At 47.7% G+C, this 23,192-nt stretch overlaps 1 protein-coding gene across 1 annotated transcript in view; it reads right to left on the bottom strand.

The window, feature by feature from the left end:
- Nucleotides 1-7,227: 7,227 nt before the first annotated feature.
- The window catches only part of SNTA1 (syntrophin alpha 1), a 37,059-nt gene continuing 21,094 nt past the window's right edge, over nucleotides 7,228-23,192 (bottom strand). The window contains 5 exon segments of the mRNA XM_075571212.1: nucleotides 7,228-8,419; nucleotides 9,802-9,989; nucleotides 13,216-13,412; nucleotides 21,171-21,301; nucleotides 22,073-22,259. Of these exon segments, the coding sequence (XP_075427327.1) occupies nucleotides 8,327-8,419; nucleotides 9,802-9,989; nucleotides 13,216-13,412; nucleotides 21,171-21,301; nucleotides 22,073-22,259 (796 nt within the window). The 3' untranslated portion in view covers nucleotides 7,228-8,326.

Raw genomic sequence — 23,192 nt, 5'->3', positions numbered from 1 at the left:
TCAATTCGACAATAGCTCTCTTACAAATACTTGGAGCAAACAGTAGGATCCCTTCAGCTTCAACCCCAGAAAAGGGTTAATCCAGAGCCCTTATAGAAACATGGGAACAAACAAACAATGGGGGAGCATGGGATTAGAAAGACATATACAATAATAATGGTGATGAATATTGACAGTAGTTCCAAAGGTGGGGGGCGGGTTGTAAATATAATAATACTTACACGGCCATGTGTAAGCAACCACAATTAGTGATCACCTCCTTGAGGGCGAGCTGTGCCTCTCCCAGCTAGATATAGCTGTATGTTGATAATGTTAGGGGAAATGATATATAATCTATAAGGCTATACTCACACTGCCCTGTGTGAGCTGGTGTAGAAATTGGTTACTTTGGGGTTAAATTTAACCCATCCACATCTATTCGTCACGTAATGGGGGTTTTCTCCAGTATCCAGGGCAGCACGAAAATCAGTGCTAACTCCCAGGCGTCAGCCAGGCTCTCCCCCCAGGTGTTATGATGCGTGGGGGGGGGGGGGGGGAGGGGTTGGGTGATGAGAAAAACAAGTGAGGCACGGTTCCAGTTAAATATTCACAAGAAGTCGCATTTATTAATTAAAACAGCAAAGGGACTCACATACATATAGAAAGGACCCCTGGCCTCCTCACGCAGTCCAGGATCGGGTTTGAGCAGCTTTGTGCGCCCTTCCCGCGTCCGGGATGCAGGAAGAAAAACTATCCTGCTGGGCTGCAAACACTGCTCCACGGTCTGACTGCGGAAGCCTCCTTAGGTCAAAATCTTCTGGTGGTTTAGAGCAACACGTTTCGTCGACACATCGACTTCCTCAGGCTCAAATTAAAATTATGGGCGCCAGGAACTTTTGTAGTACATCAGTTATTTATTCGTGTCCCCAGACACGGGACTCGCTCACGCACACATGACAATGTCGCACTGTTTTTCACAGCTATTCATGGCGCACGGCCCGCCTTAGGCTCTGCGGAGGCCCAAAGCTGCACGCTGGCAGCGGGAGCCACCCCTATATAGTAAAAAGGGGACTTACCTTGGCGAGCAGCCCTCCTCCGGCAGCATCACGGCTTCGTGTTTCTGTCACGGTGTCATGTGATGTTGCGTTGCTCTCGTCACATGACACTTCAGGAGGCAGCCCACTGCGGAGAAGGTAAGAGCTCACACACATACACCTAGCTCTCTGCCGGTCCATGGGCCCCGTGCTCACTCCTCTTCCTCCTCCTGTCGGCGCCTGGATCCAACTTCTGACCAGAGGGGGGAAATGGACGAGGAGGGGGGGGGGGCATGCTCCCTTCCCCAGCTCCCCCTTCCGGTCGGATGAAAGTAGGATCCCGGCGCGGAGATGAAGGAGCGTAGGACGCAAGGCGGCCACCTTGCCCTAAGGCCAGCTCTTGTGCCGCCTGCACTTAAGAGGGAGGTGTATCGTATTAGTTACTTAAATGGTGTCAGACCCCCTTCGGAATCACCATCGGTATTACCAGTGCCGGATGTCCCATTAGGCTGCGTGGGCCTAGAGTGGCAATTTGGTATTGTGAGTGTGTTACCTTTTCCATAGCAGGCCCTCTCCGGTCGTGTCGCGTTGTTATGACGTCACATGCCGAGGAGGAGGACCGCCCCCCAAGCGACAGAAAGGTATGACCGCCACTGGGTATTACCCCGGTTACACTAGGCCCGTATTGGAGTCCTGGTTGGTCCTTTGCGAGTGACCACGATACCTTGGGCCTGTTTGGCAACTGCCACATCCATACAGACTAAGAGGATTGTTAATGCGGATCTGCGGTTAGAGCCGATCCTCCGAAACCAGGGAGCCCTCTTTCCTGACGCCTGCTATGGCATGCCATTTTCCTATCTTTTAGATATGTTGGACTCAATTAGCCTTCTTCTGGGATCCTAACGAATCCTCTACAACGTAATAAAGCAGGGAGGCCTGGTCTGTGCTATCTCCCTGAGGCTCCTCTCCTCTTGTCTTCCTGGAACCTGAACTTCCAGACCCTTCCCCCTATCTTAAATCCTCTCTCGGAACGTCACGATCCCCATGGCCACACAGGGTGGGGCCCAACATGCACCAACCGTCTAATATCCCTTTAGGAAGGGGTTACATATTATATATTTTAAAAAGGGACACACAGTGAGAGCTTAATTGCATGTCATTACCCAGAATCTCTGGGTGTCTCGGATGTCTGTGTATTAGGAGGGTTGAGAGGTACGTGTCCCTGATGTCTATTAGGAGACGTGACAAGTGCGTGTCTGTGCATTAGGCCGAGTCCATAGCAAAGGAGGCCGCGCTGAGCCGTGCGGACGCTCCGCGCTGAGCCCCGCATCCTCCATGAGGATGTCTTTAGAGGGGGCTCACGCGAGCGTCCGCAGGCGTGCTGAGGCACTGGATTTTTCAGCCGACAGCTAAGCTGTTTTTCAGAGCGCTGTCGGCTGAAAACATCCAATCAGTGCGGAGCATGGTCAACGTCACGGCGCCGTGACGTCGGCGCCGTAACATTGACGTTGGTGCGTCGTGGGCAATTGGCCCAGCGACGTCACTGCCCCGCCTCCCTCAGTCTCCCCCCGCCTCCCGATCGCGCCCGCTGGCTCGCCTGCATGGGCATGAAATCTCGCAGATTTCATCAGGCGAGCCTCAGCGTCAGTGCGCCTCAGCCCTGCTACCCCCTCTATGGACTCAGCCTTAGGAGGGGGTGGGAGCTACATGTCTGTTTATTAGGAGGGGGTGAGAGCTACATGTCTGTTTATTAGGAGGGGGTGAGAGGTACCTGTCCATAATGGCTGTGTATTAGGAGGGGGTGAACAGTACGTGCCTGGGTAATAGGAGGGGTGAGCGGTATGTTTTGTGTATTAGGAGGGAGTGAGAAGTACATGTCTGTGTATTAGGAGGGCGCAAGAGGTACGTGTTTGTGCATTAGGAGGGGGTAAGAGGTGCGTGTTTGTGTATTAGGAGGGGGTAAGAGGTACGTGCTTGTGTATTAGGAGGGAGTAAGAGGTACGTGTTTGTATATTAGGAGGGGGTAAGAGGTACGTGTTTGTGTATTAGTGTAAGGAATCCACACCTCGGTTTACTGCTTACCTTGCCTTACAGACCTGTGCAGTCCTGGAACACTCCCCCTGATATCTACTGCAGCTGTGCAAGCTATTACTGTAGCCCCAGCCTGGGTTCAGTCATTAGAGCAATGCTATCACACGCCCTTTTTGCTATACCTTCGCTGACCTTTAAATACAGCTTTCCCACAATGCTTCTCTGCCGAGCATAATCCTTCTTGGATGTACACTGTGTTTGCCACAGCCACCTGTCTTGGCCACCTTGTTGCTGTTGTCATGTCCCTTGTTCCTAGTCCATGTTCCTAGTTCCTGTGCTGAAGCGGTGGATCTCCAGCGTAACTTCAGCTTCCTGTTTCCTGAGGCCTTCTGCCCTTCCCATAGCAGAGGCCTGTCTCTAGTTCCTGGGGCCTGCTGCTCTCTCTCCATTGCAGAGGCCATGTCCTGGTTCCTGTGCTGAAGCGGTGGATCTCCAGCGTAACTTCAGCTCCCTGTTTCCTGTCCTTCCCTTAGCAGAGGCCGCTCTACCAGTCCTGAGGTCTGTAGCTCTCTCTCCTTGCACAGACTCGTTCTGGACTGCTGCGCTGAAGCATTGGTTTACCAGTGCTGCCCGGCGGTGTGCCCACTCCAGCCTGCCTACCCTTCCCGGAGACCGGTACCATGGGCCATGGTCGCCGCTCGCGCAGAACCCGCTCACGCCCTGCAGCTACTTCGCTGAAGCGGGACCTAGTTGACTTCCTGTTACCGAAACTCAGGTTTGATAACGTTCATCCTGATGTCTCCTATCCTGACCCTGGCTCGTCCACTGACTACGCTGCTCTCTCCAGTCCCAACCCTGTTATGTACGACTACGAACTACGCATTCCGGATCAGTCTGCGCGGTCTAAGGTCGGCTATTATACAACCCCACCTCAGCCCCGCGGTCCAGTCCCGGTTTGTGGCGAGCACAGCCGTGACAATTAGGAGGGGGTAAGAGGTACGTGTTTGTGTATTAGGATGGGGTAAGAGGTACATGTTTGTGTATTAGAAGGGGGTAAGAGGTACGTGTCTGTGTATTAGAAAGGGGTACCCACCCCATCCTTCAGAACAAAAAAAAATCAAACTCAACCAACAAGTCTTCATCTAATATTACTTTTATTATTAATATAATCGGATTATTTCTCCAATATAACGTCCCAAAAACAGGTAAAATATTTGTGCGGCGACCGTTTGGTTCATAAAACGCGACGGAATATTAAGGCAGAAGGGTTGAAATCGCCCCCCCTCACCGAACCTCCCCCCCCCTCACCGAACCTCCCTTCTCCCCTCATGTTACCTGCCCTGTGGTGTGAGTGCTAATTATGCTCCCATTCACTTTTTCTGCGTTCCTGTGAATTTTTAAAGCGGCCCCCCCACCCCGAAATTATTTTGTTCTTTACCGTGTATGAACCAGGAAGTCCCCCGAACCTGAGCCCTGTACCCTAAAATTTATGGGGATCTCCCCTGTTGGTGACAGTGAAAAGAAAAAAAATTGCCCAGTAATTGGGATGGGAGAAACCACCCGGAGGTGCGGGATCACCCGATCTCCGGGATCACCCGATCTCCGGGACCACAGATCTTGTTATGGAATTTAAATATTACGTATCTCGGGGTGAAGGGGGGAGGGGTTCCCCATAGGTTGGAATATATATATATATATATTTTTTTTTGTTTATGGCAGAGGGACTGCAGCGTTAATGGTAAATGGAACAGTCTTTTTTTCTTCTTGATCTCCAAAGCAACAGTACAGAGATACAGAGTAACTCTTTTACATTTGTTTAAATAGATTTTTTTTTATATATACACACACCTAACTTTTAGATGTGTTTGAATAGATATTTATATATATTCTATTCAAAATGTTAAAGCGTTAGAAGTGTGTATATGCATATAATATATGTATGTTTGTGTGTGTGTGTATATGTGTGTGTATATATATATATATATATATATATACAGACGCGCACGCATACCTACATCTTGGATGTATATATATATACATATATATATATACACACACACACACACGCATACTTCTAACTCTTAGATTGGCTTGAATAAAATATATACAGTATATATTTCTAACTTTTAGATTTGTTTGGCTATATATATATATATATATATATATATATATATATATTTATATATATATATATACACACACACACACACTTCTAACTTTAGATTTGTAACACATAGAAGAAACGACACACATAAGAAGCACCAGACGGTATTTGAAGATCACTCCCGTGCAGCTATATCAAAAATATTCTTTTCGGACGACAGAATTAGCGGCGTTCTCGGCATGTCGCACAGACGTGTGCGGGCCGGTATTTGCCGCGGTACCTGTGTGACTGCCGCGTATTTGCACACACGCGTGCCGGGGCAGAGCCGCCACCGCACACGCTGGAAAACCGCCGATTCAAAGGCACAAAAATAACCCCTGGGCTGCCGGAGCGGCCGGCGAGAGGGTCTCCCCCTCTATAAAGCTGCAAATGTCACGGTGAGTACACCGCCTTTGTAAGGCACGCCAGTTATTGAGAAGTTTCAGCACCAGTTTCACTCCGGTTTAAAAAAAAAAGAAAGAAAAGAAACTTTCTTCTGCGAATAGATTTCTGTTTCCTGCTCACCGCGAAACGTCCTGTCTTAAATCCTGCCTCGAGTTTGCAATCCCAGAGATATTTGTTTTGGTTGCTGTTAAATATGGCTGCCGTTGTGAAAACGCTGTGGCGTCCTGACCTCATGACAAGCCGGCTAGACCCGTTAAATCCCCCAAGTAAAGGACGTCACGACTCCCTCAGCGTGCCGCCATGTTCAGCGTGCTGCGGTTCTCTGCCGTCCGGCTGTCACTTCCGGTGAGGTGACACCGGGCTCTGCCGGTGACATGGACCGTTGGGTGACGGCAGGAGGGGGGCGTTTGCAGAGCGGGATTTTAAAATGGAGGTCTCATGTCAGTGAGTTTCTTTAGCAGCGATGTGTCCCCAGTGTTAGAAGTATCTCTGCTGCTGGGTCATTTAGTGTCATTGTATCTCCCTGTCACCTGGGGGGGAGCTGAATGTTCTGTGACATCACACAGTCACCGGGAACTTCCTGCACCACTAATGACATCACCAGCCTGACAACCCGGGGACTTCCTGCCCTGCTTTTCTTAAACCTTCAGAAACTCCACGCGCTTTTAATACGTTTGCAGCAATAAAAACTGATCAGCATTATTTTATTTTTTCCCCCCTCTTTTTCTTAAAGAAAAGAATTTTAAAGAACCCCAACGAAAATACATAAGGCGGGGTGAACCTTCTTTTGAAACGTCATTAAACATACGTGTTGCGGGGCGTTCTTTCCGGTCAAAAAAACGTACGAGGGCGGGGGAAAAAAAATGTTGGACGCAGCCCTCCTTCCAAAAGCAACCTGACGAGAAGCACGTCGGCGTAGAGTAGCGAGTATCTCAAGAGCTCGGGAACCATTTTAAAGGGTCAACGGGTCACATCTTGACGGCCCATTGCCAAAGAAAATCAGACAAATACAGGTTATTTGAAATAATTTGTGGCACTACGGTTGGGGGGAGGGGGAGTTACCGGGGGAGGGGGGAGGGGGGTTACCCGTCTGTTTCTTCGGACTTTAATGCTAATTCTGCACGTCCCCTGCCTGTCGGAGACATTCCGGTGAAACGGGCGGACAGGATTGGAACGGAAATCGCAGAAGGTCAGAGAACAAGCGGAGTTATGTGAAACCCGGGTAGGTTTAATATCGCATTGGGGTTTTGAAATAGCGTCTTGAGTTTTCCTCTGGATATAGTATATATATATATATATATATATATATATATATATATATATATATATATATATATATATATATATATATATATATATAAAAGTATACATTACCGCATAGCAGCAAAAAGGGAGACAGCACTCAGGTGAATGAAAATAAATGTATTAAATACAGCACATAACTCCAACGTTTCGATCCCACAGGGGGATCGAAACGTTGGAGTTATGTGCTGTATTTAATACATTTATTTTCATTCACCTGAGTGCTGTCTCCCTTTTTGCTGCTATGCGGTAATGTATACTTTTATTATTTATATGGGACATGCACCTATTCATTATTGAATTTCTATTGGAGTGCCAGTGATTTTTTATCATATATATATATATATATTATATATATATATATATATATATATATATATATATATATATATATATATATATATGACAGGTCTGCAACCCTGCCTTTCAACCATTATCACCTAGCATAGTGCTCCCACTGCTGCAAGGGATTCTGGGAAATGACATGCAAATGAGCACACAATGTGTCACCTTTTGCCTGGAATATTCATTCACATGGAGCTCATTTAAACAAATGCATGGCTGTTCACACAGCTTTTAAGCACAGCATGGGACTAGCAAAGCAAGTACAAACCACTCACAGACATGGTTCAACCTTGATGGGTATCATCAGTGTGAGGTTGGTTATACTTGCTTTGCAATATTTCTAGGCTATATATATATTATAGCACAACGTGTTTATTCAGATCGGGTTTTGCACAGATCTGCAGTTTAAAAATCACGAAGACTACGTTTTCTTGTGACTAAAGTATGCGGTTAGATTGATGCATACCCATATGAATGTTTGTAGCGCGTCTGAAATCAATTTGACGTGTCCAGTTAAAAAAAATATATATATTTTTCCCCTTCCTCCGGGAACACTGAATTCAGCTTGTTTTGTTTAACCCGCCTGAGTCTGTGGCTCTGAGGACTGACAAAGAGTCTTATTACCAAAAAAAGAATTTAGATAAAGATTGTAAAAAAACCTCTAAAGATTGGGTTTGAAAATGTTGAAAAGGATTTAAAAATACATATTTTTGTCTCGTCTTTTCTTTAAAAAAGGTGTCGCTCGCCTTCAACCTATTAAACATGTCACCGTGATTAGATCTTTCGTCCTAGAGGGGACCGACCCCTTAAAAAAAGGTATCAATCACCAAGATATAACCCACCCTATAGAATTACCGTCCTCCTACGTAGGACTGCACCTGAAGCCCTTCTGCAATGCTCAATGTTTATATGTATATATATATATGTATATGTATATTTAATTTTTTACATTATTTTAACCCAGGAGGTCTCGCCCTTCAGGAGTTATGGACTCTTTGACCCGCCCTGTGTAATCTCTCTCCGTAGCTCCTCCTCCCGCGGTGCCTGGCTAGTGCACGGCCGTGGGCGCTGCTCGCGAAGACCCCCACTAGGCCAGAAGGCCCAGGCGAGACATTTTGGCCGAGAGAAACGAGTGCACGATGAAGACGATGGTCTTGGGGCAGGAGTGAAGGTCCAATTTCTGGAAGGAAGACGGAGAGGCCGGTTAGTGACAATTATAATCATCTTTGTTTGTGTTTAAATATATATATATATATATATATATATATATATATATATATATATATATATATATATAATTCCAACAACCAGCACTCACATGTCATAAGGTATCCAGATGCTAATCCCATAAAAAATCAAATAGATGAGATATTACCAGATGGAGGTCCAGCAACAAAGAGACAGCACACCTCAGCTGAGGTGCCTGTATGTTTCTACAATACATACTACTTTGAATATACCCCTGGTATGCTGTCTCTTTGTTGCTGGACCTCCATCTGGTAATATCTCATATATATATATATATATATATATATATATATATATATATATATTTTCACCCCGTGTCTCCCCACTGCTGGATGAAGCCTCCCCAGTGATCTCCCAGGTCCTGCGGTTACAGCCTCTCTTCTCCTCGTCGCTCCCACACATTCCCTCATCCCATCCTCCCATCTTACTTTTGGGCGTCTTGGTCTTTTAATCTCTCTTGGAATCCAGTTGAATTCCATCTTTGGTCATTCCTCATGGTCATCGTCTTACACAGACATACCTCTCACCCCCTCATAATACACAAATGTACCTCTCACCCCCTCATAATACGAAAACATACCTCTTACCCCCTCATAATACACAAACGTACCTCTCACTCCCTCCTAATACACAGACACATACCTCTTACACCCTCCTAATACACAAACACGTACCTCTTACCCCATCGCAAGAAGGAACGGCCATTGTTGGACAAAGATGGAACTCAACTGAATTCCAAGAGAGATGAAAAGACAAAGACGACCAAAAGTAAGACGGGAGGATGGGACGAGGGAATGTGTGGGAGCGATGTGGAAAAGAGAGGCTGTAACCGCAGAACCTGGGAGAACATTGGGGAGGCTTCATCCAGCAGAGGGGAGACACGGGCGGAAGGTGATGTGTGTATGACTACACATAAACACACACACAGGTTCGAAACCAAACCAAAGTCTGTGACATCATCACATGGGGGAAGAAATTAAACTGGCGACGGGCCGGACATATCGCAAGAAGGAATGACCATCGTTGGACAAAGATGGAACTCAACTGGATTCCAAGAGAGATCAAAAGACCAAGACGACGACCAAAAGTAGAAGATAATGAATATATATATATATATATATATATATATTCTGTACCACAACTTTTTCATTTCCACAGTTATAGTTCCACCATCTTTTTAAACAAATCAGGATTTCACCGTATAGCCAATGTTCGGGAAAACAACATGGCCGCCGTAGGCCATGAATGTGATCTATTTGAGAACATTATAGTACGGGACATTAAATAAGATGCATGACATTAAACGGCACGTACAATTTCTTTCTCCGCGCTGCCGAAGTCCAGGTAGAGCATCCTGACCCCGTCGTCGGAGGACATCCGGAGCTTCTCGAAGGGGAGCTGGAAGTGGATGACCTTGTTGAGGCCGGGCTCCTCGGTGAAGATGGTGAAGCCCTGGTCGATGTGTATGGAGAGAGCGCACTCCTTACCGTTCCAGGTACACGCTGCGGAGACACGGGGGCGGCAGGGACATGGCATGTATATCTGTGTGTCTGTTTTATATAGATATACATATCTATGTGGTATGTATATTATCTGTGTGTCTGTTTTATATAGATATACATGTCTATGTGGTATGTGTATGTATATATATTAGATATACATGTTTGTGGTGTGTGTGTGTGTGTGTGTGTAATATATATATATATATATATATATATATATACACATATATATATATATATACATATACACACACTTCAGATATACTTCAATATTCTGTATATAATGCAGGGACCACTGTATATTTTTATATATATATATATATATATATATATATATATATATATATAGCAACTGTAAATATTACTGTATGTTCATTTGCATGTCTTAGACAGGTCTGCAACCCTGTCTTTCCCCATTGTCACCCAGCTTACAGCGCTTCCACTGCAGCAAGGGATTCTGGGAAATGACATGCAAATGAGCACTCAGTGCCACCTTTTGTCTCAAGCTCGTATTACACAAGCCAATCCTCAAGCCAATGCATGCTGTTTTAAACACAGCTTTTAGACAGAGGCTGGGATGAGATGCAAAGCCATTAGACCCACTCACATACATGTTTCAACCTTGATGGGTATCATCAGTGTGAGGCTGGTCTTAATAGCTAAGCGGTTTGAGACTAGACTAGGTAATCACCACTGTCATTTAGGTTATGGTGGGTAAAAAAAGTGACAAAAACCCTCCACAGTAAAGCATAAAGCAACTGTAAATATTACTGTATGTTCATTTGCATGTCTTAGACAGGTCTGCAACCCTGTCTTTCCCCATTGTCACCCAGCATACAGCGCTTCCACTGCAGCAAGGGATTCTGGGAAATGACATGCAAATGAGCACAAATATATACAGACAGTGTTCGACAAACCTATACATTTGCTCGCCCCGGGCGAGTGGATTTAACCCCCGGGCGAGTAAATATTGGCCTAAGCAGCACACGTTTGGTACTAGGTGGCGAGTAGATTTTTTTGTGTGGCGAGTAGATTTTTTGGTGATTTGTCAACCACTATATATATATATACAGCTAAACCCCGTTATAACGCGCCTCGTTATACCGCGATTCGGTTATAACGCGGTTTTCCCGTGGCTCCCGTTTTAAAAAAAAAAAAAAATTTAAATTTTTTTTTTTTTACATTTTTTTTTTGCACACTGCACACACTGCACACACTGCACACACTGCACACACTCACTGCACACACACTGCACACACACTGCACACTGCACACACACTGCTCATTGCTCACACTGACACTGCACACACACTGCACACTGCACACACACTGCACACTGCACACACACTGCTCATTGCTCACACTGCACACACTGACACTGCACACACACTGCACACTGCACACACACACTGCTCATTGGACACACTGCACACTGCACACACACTGCTCATTGCTCACACTGCACACACTGACACACTGCACACACACTGCTCATTGCTCACACTGCACACACTGCACACACTGCACACACACTGCACACTGCACACACACTGCACACTGCACACACACTGCTCATTGCTCACACTGCACACACTGACACACTGCACACACACTGCACACACACTGCACACACACTGCACACACACTGCACACACTGACACTGCACACACACTGCTCATTGCTCACACTGCACACACTGACACACTGCACACACACTGCTCATTGCTCACACTGCACACACTGACACACTGCACACACACTGCACACTGCACACACACTGCTCATTGCTCACACTGCACACACTGACACTGCACACACACTGCACACTGCACACAATTATTATATAGAAATAAACAGACAACTGCACTTTAACAGATGTATTTTGCCTGTACACTTACGCACACACACTCACACACACTTACACACTCACAGACACTCACACACACTCACACACACTCACACGCACTTACAGACACTCACACACACTCACACACACACTCACAGACACTCACACACACTTACACACACTCACACACACACACACACACACACACTTACAGACACTCACACACACTTAGACACACTTAGACACACTTAGACACTCACAGACACTCACACACACTTACACACACTTACACACACACTCAGACACTTACACACACTCACAGACACTTACACACACTCACACCCACATACACACACCCATATACACACACACACTTTCTCTCCCATATATACATACACACACACACTCTCTCACTCTACACAGACGGGGGGTGGGGTCGGAGCAGAGGAAAGGCCGCGACCAGCACCACCACCCGCTCCCCCCCCTCCTCCCGCGCAGGCAGCGAGAGCGCCAGGGACAGTGGTGGTGAGAAGAAACCCCCCGCTACCACCTCCATGCAGGCAGCGGGATCTGAGGTAAGCGGCGACCTGAGGGACATCCCCGCTCCCATCTCCTGCCCCGCGGCCTGTCCCACGGTGACAGGGGGAAGCGGGGACAGGAGGGACATCCCCGCTCCCATCTCCTGCCCCGCGGCCTGTCCCGCGGTGACAGGGGGAAGCGGGGACAGGAGGGACATCCCCGCTCCCATCTCCTGCCCCGCGGGATGAATATGCGCTAAAGCGCGGCGGCCATTTTTTTTCCCCGCGACCCCGTTAGTAACGCGGTGGTCTCGGGGTGCACCCCGAGACCCGCGTTATAACGGGGTTTAGCTGTATATACATATATACATACATATACACATATATATAATATACAGGCATACCCCGCATTAATGTACGCAATGGGACCGGAGCATGTATGTAAAGCGAAAATGTACTTAAAGTGAAGCACTAACTTTTTCCCACTTATCGATGCATGTACTGTGCTGCAATCGTCCTATACGTGCATAACTGATGTAAATAACGTGTAACCGGCTCTATAGTCTCCCCGCTTGCGCACAGCTTCGGTACAGGTAGGGAGCCGGTATTGCTGTCCAGGACGTGCTGACAGGCGCATGCGCGAGCTGGCGTTTGCCTATTGGGCGATATGTCCTTACTCACGAGTGTACTTAAAGTGAGTGTCCTTAAACCGGGGTATGTCTGTACAGTGGTCCCTGCATTATATACAGAATATTGAAGTATATCTGTGTGTGTACATGAGCACAATAACTATAGATAATAAGAAATGGTAACACTTTGGCGTTTTGTGTCCCCTGTGTCTGTACCTGTCCCCGTCACTCACCTGTGGTGACTTCCTGTATCAGCTCTGCCGCACTGTGACACCCGTCCACCAGCACCCGAGTCCACCCGGCCAGCTCGCGCTGCGTCTCCACGCTGAACAGGTGCGTCTCAACCCCCTTCTGGGTGCCGGTACGCAGGGCGAAGGCCAGCTCTGTGTCATACAGGGCGGAGCCTTTGGAGGGGCCGGAGTGTACGAGTCTGCGCGGGAGGACAAAATGGCACTCAGCTTAACTCCTTCACTGCCCTTTGCCTTGCAGAAGCCTGTGTCCCATATATATATATATACACACACATATATATATATATATATATATTTCCTTTTCTCAAATCCTTATGTCACTACCTCAAAGTGGCGGGACGGTGGTGTGACGAATCTGGGAACACGCCCCCTGCGGCGTGTTCCTTCCTTAACTGTTGAATTTCTGATCGCCGCCCTCTAGCTGCGAGTCAAGATTATCTGATGTCTGTCTGTGTTCTGATCCCTTCCCTGCTTCCGCAGAGGCCGCGTCTCTGCTCTGCCCCTGCCTTGTCTTGTCTTCTCTACAGGAAGTAACTTCACGCATACTGAAGCAAGCAACGCCATCTTGCTTTCTGGCAAGTCCTGCCCTCTTCCTCCTGTCAGGAAGTAAGCCTCACTCTGACTCTCATTAAATACAGCTGCCACTGCCCTTCAAAGAACAGTCAGTTGCTACCTGCCCTGGGTCATGCTAAGAACTACCCCAGTACTCTATGCTTCTTGTGCCTGCCATCACATGCTGTTCCTGACTGGACTTCCCCTGGGACCTTTACTCATCTCCTTTGGATTTCTAGAAGGCTGGGACATTCCTCCTTTCTTTACTGAGGTTAGTTTACTGTTGCGGGTAGTGTAGGACCTGCTGAATAGGGTTTACCTTGATGTGGTAGCAGGCTTACAATACTTTGGCCAAAGCATTTAACTAAAGAACCTATACTTTGTATTTAGTATTGCTTCACTCGTCAGTTACTGGCACTCTGCCTTTTAGGAGGCTGGACGTCCTCAAGGAAGAAATCCTATAGTGACCTTGTGCTCTGGACTCTATCCTTCCTTGCTCCTCACTAGGTGGCATACCTCACACCCCCGCGTTGGTGTCTGAGAGTGCGCGCATCTCCGCTCTGCTGCCAGAGCATGCGCGCATATGCGGCTGTTCTAGCCGTTCCACGGAGCTTGGCTCAGCTCCTCCGGACGCGTCGCGCCTTCTCCTGCGCGCGGCGCACTCACGTGACTACGTGCACCGCTCCCCAGCTGTGCGGCAACTAATCCCTTATCTCGAGTCTCCTGCTGCTTTCCCACCTTGCTATCAGGTCCCCCTCCTTGTCTTGGTTTGTGCGTGGGAGTACAAGCGTCACAGGTGGTAGCACCACCAACATGTATAGTGGCGCTTGTGCTGCAAGGTTTAACCAGACTATGAAAGCTTGATCAATATACCCAGCCACAGTGAGAAAGGTACTCGCCAACATGCAGATGAGGCCGGCATGGGAAATAAGGCCTCAACCTGGAACATACCGAAAAGCAATGGCCCTCATTCTCCCGAGGCTGAATTGTCCCTGTGCTTGACAATGTTGAGGAAGGCGGCATGATGGCAGAGGGCGCTAAGAATCCCCAGAGGTTAAACATCACCTATTACTCAAACATCAACCTGCCTACCTACACCTGTCGGACTCTCTCCAGTGAAGCAGCACTGCGGGAACTGGAATGGGAACTGGAAAAGATTACATGGGATATTGTTGGCCTTGGGGAAGTTAGAAGAAACGATGATGGCCTCATTGAGCTCAAAGCGGACCCCTACTCTATTACAGAGGTACGGATAATGGAAAGAATCAGTGGAGAAGGCTTCATCATTAACACGAGACGGAGAAACAACTTAGTGGAGTATGAAAGCTCATCGGAAAGGGCAGTAGGACTTGTCATTCAGTTTACAACGAGATACAGGCTCCAAATAATCCAAGTGTATGCCCCAAAACCAAGTCACATCGACAAAGACGTGGAAGACTTCTACTATGAAATCAACCAATTTAACAGCAAAGGAAATGGTCACGATCAGTACGGGAGATTTCAATGCAAAGATTGGTGCCCATCGGAAAGAGGAAGCATCCGTTGGCAAGAATGGTCACAGTAACAGGAACGGATGTGGGGACAGATTGGGAGAATTTGCAGAATGTGAAAACTTCTAGATCATTAATTAGATCATTAATTCATTCTTCAAGAAGAATCCAAACAGAGAATGGACATGGAATGAACCCAATGGAATTAAGAATAAAAGTTGACTATTTTCGAGCTAACAAGACAGCACAGTGTTTAACCGATTTTGACACAAGGAGTGATCATCGATTGGTTCTCTGCGGATTACATCTGAATGCCAAGATGGAAACCGGAAAACTGATTAAAAAGACAAAAACAATCAACATCAAGAACCTCAAGAATAACCGCAGAGAATTTCAACTAGAGCCGAAACATCGCTTGAACTCAAAATGCGTGGGGACACTTTAACAAACGATTATGAAGAGTGTCGTTGAAAGCGCAGAAAAAACTGCTAACAAAAACATAGTCTAAATAATATCTGATGAGACGAAACAATTAAACGAGGAGACGACAAGAAATGAAGCAATCCCAGGACGCAAAAATACGAATTGAATAAGCAGAGCTGTGCGACACGACCCTCAAATGTATGTATAACTGACGATGCAAGAGAACGTAACTGTGATATGGGGAGGAAGACCACCGGAGATGACGAAAGCTTAAAGAAAACGGAGCGGCCACTGGATTTGGAAGAAGCAAAACGCCACACTCAAACAAGACGGTGGATCAACAATAAAAGACCCGTGCACTTACCATACAGAGAGCTGAGGATTTCTACATGAAACTGACGCATTTTGAAGAACAGGAAAATTCCAGAAGCGACGCCATAGTTATCCTCGTCCACGAGACAGGAGACAAAGACTTCAAGAACTACAGACCAATCCGTTTACTTCCAATCACTTACTCGAGTTTTACGAAGATACTCACTAATCGGCTGTAACGGGCAATGGATTTTGCCCCCAGCCCAGAGAACAAGAGGGATTTCGCAATGGATACAACACAGGGGGCCACATCCAAATCGTACAAGAAGGGATTTCCCGAAGTAATGTATATGATCTCCCACTCTGCTTAGGAATTGTAGATTGCAAAAAAACATCTAATTCTGTCTACATAAATTAATTAGGAAGACAGTGTCTGAATGAATATAGTGTATCATTTATATTATCAACCATTAGATTACATGAAGATACAAGCAAGATAAGGATCAGCGAGGGAGAGCGGCAGGGAGACACCATGTCACCAGGATAAGCAAGGGAGTGCTGCAGGGAGACACTGTGTCACCAGGATCAGAAGGGGAGTGCGCCAGGGAGACACCGTGTCACCAGGATCAGCAAGGGAGTGCGCCAGGGAGACACCGTGTCACCAGGATCAGCAAGGGAGTGCGGCAGGTAGACACTGTGTCACCAGGATCAGCAAGGGAGAGCGGCAGGGAGACACTGTGTCACCAGGATCAGCAAGGGAGCGCGGCAGGGAGACACAGTGTCACCAGGATCAGCAAGAGAGAGTGTCAGAGAGACACCGTGACACCAGGATCAGCAAGGGAGCGCGGCTGGGAGACACGTGTCACCAGGATCAGCAAGGGAGAGCATCAGGAGAGCGTCAGGGAGACACTATGTCACCAGGATCAGCAAGGGAGAGTGTCAGGGAGACACCGTGTCACCAGGATCAGCAAAGGGAGCGCGGCAGGGAGACACTGTATCACCAGGATCAGCAAGGGAGAGCGTCCGGGAGACACTGTGTCACCACGATCAGCAAGAGAGAGTGTCCGGGAGACACCGTGTCACCAGGATCAGCAAGGGAGAGCGTCAGGGAGACACCATGTCACCAAAGCTTCTCACTGCAACACTTTCAGAATTGTTCAAGCGACTGCATCGGTAAGAAAAGGGAATCAAAATCAACAGTGAATATTTGAGTCACCTACACTACGATTTGAAGAGGCTGTTGGGTTTTTTGCCACCAGCCCAGAAGAACCTCCAGCAGCAAATCAGAGAACTCTCCGATGCAAGTAAGGCCTCGTCCATGGTTCCGGCTGGCGTGCTGAGGCGCGCTGAGGCTCAGGGAAAGCGGGTGCTTTCCCTGGCCTTAGACAGTGCGCCGTCAGGGGGCGTGTCGGCGGGCGGGCCAGTGACGTCACGGAGCTGGTTCGCCTTCATTGGGCGAACCGCTCACGTGACCGGCCCTGCGCTCCGGCAAGCGGGAAGATTTAAAATTTTGCTAAGGCCTGCGCTTCCGCGCGCTTGCGGAAGCGCAGGCGAGCCCCTACTAAAGCCGCTCTCATTGCGGCTGTAGGGGCTCAGTGCTGAGCGGGAGCGCGCCTCCGCCAGCAAGCAGCAACCATGGGCGAGGCCTAAGAATGTGCCCTCCATATGAATCTCGTAGAAAAAATTTGCAAAAATGCACACAGCAGCGCACTGCCCAAAACAAGGAACACAGATGATGAAATAAAGAATTTATTGCCCAACCAGGAAGACAAAAAGGGAGGATTCCATATGAATCTCAGCAATTTCCAAAGTGATGTTCAGCAAATGTGTTAACTCTGTAAAGATTGAAATAAATGGAAAATAACTCCAAGTAGGAGACTATGTCTACCTTGGCTGGCAAATAACAATGGGTGGGCACCTTTTGGATGAAATCAATAGAAAAATAAAGATGGGACAGAGCACATTTGGAAGAAACAAGACAATCTGTCAAGGGGACTTTCCACGGTGCCTCAAGAGAAGACTTATCTCCTAGTCTATACTGCCCGTGCTCACCGTATGGACGTGACACTTGGACCCTAAATGGGAAGATAATTCAGAAGCTTCAGACAACGCAAAGAAGTATGGAGAGATGCATGATGGGAATTACCAGAAGAGACGGGGAAAAGAATGAATGGGTTAAAAACCAAACAAAAGTCTGTGACATCATCACAAGGGTAATGAAATTAAAATGGCGGCGGGTCGGACATATCACAAGAAGGAATGGCCATCGTTGGACAAAGATGGAACTCAACTGGATTCCAAGAGTGATTGAAAGAACAAGACAACCAAAAGTAAGACGGGAGGATGGGATGAGGGAATGTGTTGGAGCGACGTGGAGAAGAGAGGCTGTAACCGCAGGACCTGGGAGATCACTGGGGAGGCTTCATCCAGCAGTGGGGAGACCCGGGCTGGAGAGGATGGGATGAGGGAATGTGTGGCAGCGACATGGAGAAGAGAGGCTGTAACCGCAGGACCTGGGAGATCACTGGGGAGGCTTCATCCAGCAGTGGGGAGACCCGGGCTGGAGAGGATGGGATGAGGGAATGTGTGGCAGCGACATGGAGAAGAGAGGCTGTAACCGCAGGACCTGGGAGATCACTGGGGAGGCTTTATCCAGCAGTGGGGAGACCCGGGCTGGAGAGGATGGGATGAAGGAATGTGTGGGAGCGACGTGGAGAAGAGAGGCTGTAACCGCAGGACCTGGGAGATCACTGGGGAGGCTTCATCCAGCAGTGGGGAGACCCGGGCTGGAGAGGATGGGAGGAGGGAATGTGTGGGAGCGACGAGGGGAAGAGAGGCTGTAACCGCAGAACCTGGGCGATCACTGGGGAGGCTTCATCCAGCAGTGGGGGAGACGAGATAAGGAGAAGAAATGGACAAATTAGAAAGTGGGTGAATATTGGAAAACTTTTTTCCAACTCCCAAAAAAAACCTATATATACGACGAATAAAAATGTGGCCAAATGATTTGCCCCCCTGTTCTGCAGCTGAATGGCCTGTGAAGTGCCTTCCGGAGCGGGCAGCTGTTTTATTGTGTAGTACAGTACCACTTAGTAGTGATGGGCTTGTAGCTTTAGAAATTGGCACGTTGTCCGTTTATAAGAAGGAAACACAGCTGTTTCGTAAGAAAATATACCCCCCGTATATCCTGTATAGTAAGCTGCAATTATCAGCCTTTGCCTCTAGATGGGAGTATAACCATTTCAAATAATAAAAATACACACAAAATATACACTATATACACAAATATAATATATATATATATCTTTTTTCTACAACATTTCTGAATTATTTTTTGTACTTTTGATATGTAAATTGCCCTGCGAGGTTGGGAAAGCTCTGTACATGTGAAGAAGAGACCTGTGAGGTTTGGGAGGCTCTGTACATGTGAAGAAGAGACCTGTGAGGTTGGGGGTCTCTGTACATGTGAAGAAGAGACCTGTGAGGTTTGAGAGGCCCTGTACATGTGAAGAAGAGACCTGTGAGGTTTGGGAAATCTCTGTACACGTGAAGAAGAGACCTGTGAGGCTGAGAAAGCTCTGTACATGTGAAGAAGAGACCTGTGAGGCTGAGAAAGCTCTGTACATGTGAAGAAGAGACCTATGAGGTTTGGAAAGCTCTGTACGTGTGTAGAAGAGACCTGTGATGTTTGGGAAGCTGTAGATGTGAAGAAGAGACCTGTGAGGTTTGGGAAGCTCTGTACACGTGAAGAAGAGACCTGTGAGGTTTGGGAAGCTCTGTACACGTGAAGAAGAGTCCTGTGAGGTTTGGGAAGCTCTGTACACGTGAAGAAGAGACCTGTGAGGTTTGGGAAGTTGTAGATGTGAAGAAGAGACCTGTGAGGTTTGGGAAGCTCTGTACACGTGAAGAAGAGACCTGTGAGGTTTGGGAAGCTGTAGATGTGAAGAAGAGACCTGTGAGGTTTGGGAAGCTGTAGATGTGAAGAAGAGACCTGTGAGGTTTGGGAAGCTCTGTACACGTGAAGAAGAGACCTGTGAGGTTTGGGAAGCTGTAGATGTGAAGAAGAGACCTGTGAGGTTTGGGAAGCTCTGTACACGTGAAGAAGAGACCTGTGAGGTTTGGGAAGCTGTAGATGTGAAGAAGAGACCTGTGAGGTTTGGGAAGCTCTGTACACGTGAAGAAGAGACCTGTGAGGTTTGGGAAGCTGTAGATGTGAAGAAGAGACCCGTGAGGCTGGGAAAGCTCTGAATACACACACACAATTTCTACCATCTCCCCACCCCTTATGATCGCGTTCCCATAATGACACTGTGATCCCGCCTGCATTTCCCTGTGTGCAGAATAAATATATGGCCGTTTGTATACACAGACGCCCCGCAGGCAGCTGCCAGCCCTGGGTACAGCAGCAGCAGGTGGGTGCAGACAATCATCCTGTTTATCTTGGGTGGAGTAACGAGCCTCTCCAAAATACAACTCGTTAGGGGCCGGCCCGTAATTAAGCGGATTAAAAAAAAACTGTCAAATGTTATTCTCCGTCAAACCTCAAATATTAACATAATGAGCTGCAATACATATTTTATTCCTTGAATTATCTATGTTTCAGTGGGGTCTTTTTATTCTGCAGTCTTGGTAGAGACCCCGAACACTGGTATGTCGATACAGTCCCTGCTTTAACAGCAGCTTCACACGCGCTGGTTTTAGCAAGATATGGAGGGAGGAGAGAGGGGGGCTTTGCCTGCGCAAACTCCTGCTCAGCGCACAGTGATATCACACAGAGGGAAGCAAACCCCCCTCCCGAGTCTCCGATCATCGTGTTTACAACAGGAGTGGCCAACTCCCGTTCAAGGCCCGTCAACAGGCCAGGTATTAGGGCAGGGGTGACCAACAAGGACCACCAACAGGTCAGGTTTTAAGGATATCCCTGCTTGAGCCCCCTGTGCTGAAGCAGGGACTGAGCCACCCGTGCTGAAGCAGGGACGGATTGAGCCACCTGTGCTGAAGCAGGGATATTCCGAAAACCTGGCCTGTTGGTGGCCCTTGAGGACTGGAGTTGGCCACCCGTGGCTGACAAGCGGACTATGAAAGGGTTAATAACGGTCTCTACAGACAGCCGGACACAGCAGCGCTAGCTTTTTTAACGCCCCGCGGCTTGCCCCTCACCTGGTGGCGATGAGCGGGTGGCAGGACGCGGGCTTGCTGAAGCCGTCGCGGCCGTGCGGGAGGCTGCTGTATAACAGGAGGTCTTTCTCCGTCAGGACGGCCAGGAGATTTCTTTTGCCGTCTTCAGTGAGCTGGGGACAAAAAACAGGACAGAGCCTCAGCGACAGCGCTGGATCATAATATAAATATATATATAAAGACACAAACATAACCGCATCAAAAACCAGTATAGAATAAATATAATCAAAAAACCACAAATAAACCAAAATTGGTAGGTGGCGGTGCTAAGGGAACATGAAATGGAAACACAAAAATATACACACACACACACACACACACACACACACACACACACACACACACACACACACACACACACACACACACACACACACACACACACACACACGATTCCCATGCTGTGCTTAAAAGCTGTGTTAACAGAGAGCATTAGCTTATAAGGGTTCCATGTAAAAATGGATTTCAGGCAAACGGTGACACGGTGTGCTCGCTTGCATGTCATTTCCCAGAATCCCTTGCTGCAGTGGGAGCGCTGTATGCTGGGGATAATGGTGAAAGGCGGGGGTGCAGGCCTGTCTAAGACATGTGAATGTGCTCACAAGTGATCTTTTTATTTGCTATATGCTAACGGTGGAGGTTTCTTGTTGCCTTTTTCAACCACCATAACTTAAAATGTGACACACACACACATATATATATATATATTTATATATATATATACACACACTATATATATATATATATATAAACATACATACATACATACTCACACATTCACATACATACATACACACATACACACAAACATATTCACATACACACATGGGCCGCATCTTTATACCCATCAGCAGTGGGCCCGGCGTGCTGGCATTACACGTTACCTGCTCGGTCAGCCAGCCCATCTGTTTGACATCCTTTCCCAGCAGCTGCCTGACATCCTCCCTCACCCGCGGTGTCAGGGCGCTGACATTGGAGTGGATGGCGTTGAACCAGGACTGCGCCGAGCTCTCGTCCTTCGCCCGCAGGAAGAGCAGGTCTCTGCCGTCCGCTGAGCAGATCTCCAGGTACCTGGGAACAGGAGGAGCCCGGACACATGAGAACTGGCTGAGGAGGAACTGGAATCTTCTTAACAACCCAACAATGTCATTGGTTTCCATCAAAGTGCTGTCCCGACCCCCAAAATGACCTTGGTTGACCTTGACCGAGACCTCAATGTGATGTCCTGAAAGCAGATAACCAGCCTCATTCACGTTTTTGGGATCCTGTTTGTTTGGGACGTATTTGACATTTTAATCAACTAGGCCTGAAGCCTGCGGTAAAGTGTCCACACGGTAACTCCCGCTTAGGGGTGCCAGGTGTCCAGTATTGAACTGGACTGTCCTGCATTTGGACGCTCTGTCCAGTAAAAAAAGAGCGGTAATACTGGGCGTGTGTGTGTATACCGGTATTAACTCTCTGAGTGTGTATGTGTATACCGGTATTACCTCTCTGAGCGTGTATGTGTATACCGGTATTACCTCTCTGGGTGTGTATGTGTATACCGGTATTACCTCTCTGGGCGTGTATGTGTATACCGGTATTACCTCTCTGGGCGTGTATGTGTATTACCTCTCTGGGTGTGTATGTGTATACCGGTATTACCTCTCTGGGCGTGTCTGTGTATACCGGTATTACCTCTCTGGGCGTGTATGTGTATACCGGTATTACCTCTCTGGGGGTGTATGTGTATACCGGTATTACCTCTCTGGGCGTGTGTGTGTATACCGGTATTACCTCTCTGGGCGTGTATGTGTATACCGTTATTACCTCTCTGGGCATGTATGTGTATACCGGTATTACCTCTCTGGGCGTGTATGTGTATACCGGTATTACCTCTCTGGGGGTGTATGTGTATACCGGTATTACCTCTCTGGGCGTGTGTGTGTATACCGGTATTACCTCTCTGGGCGTGTATGTGTATACCGGTATTACCTCTCTGGGCGTGTATGTGTATACCGGTAT

Source organism: Ascaphus truei, chromosome 15 (genome assembly GCF_040206685.1).
Source record: "Ascaphus truei isolate aAscTru1 chromosome 15, aAscTru1.hap1, whole genome shotgun sequence".
Lineage (NCBI taxonomy): Eukaryota > Metazoa > Chordata > Amphibia > Anura > Ascaphidae > Ascaphus > Ascaphus truei.
The sequence above is the reverse complement of the archived record's forward strand: the minus strand, read 5'-3'. Positions and strand labels throughout refer to the sequence as shown.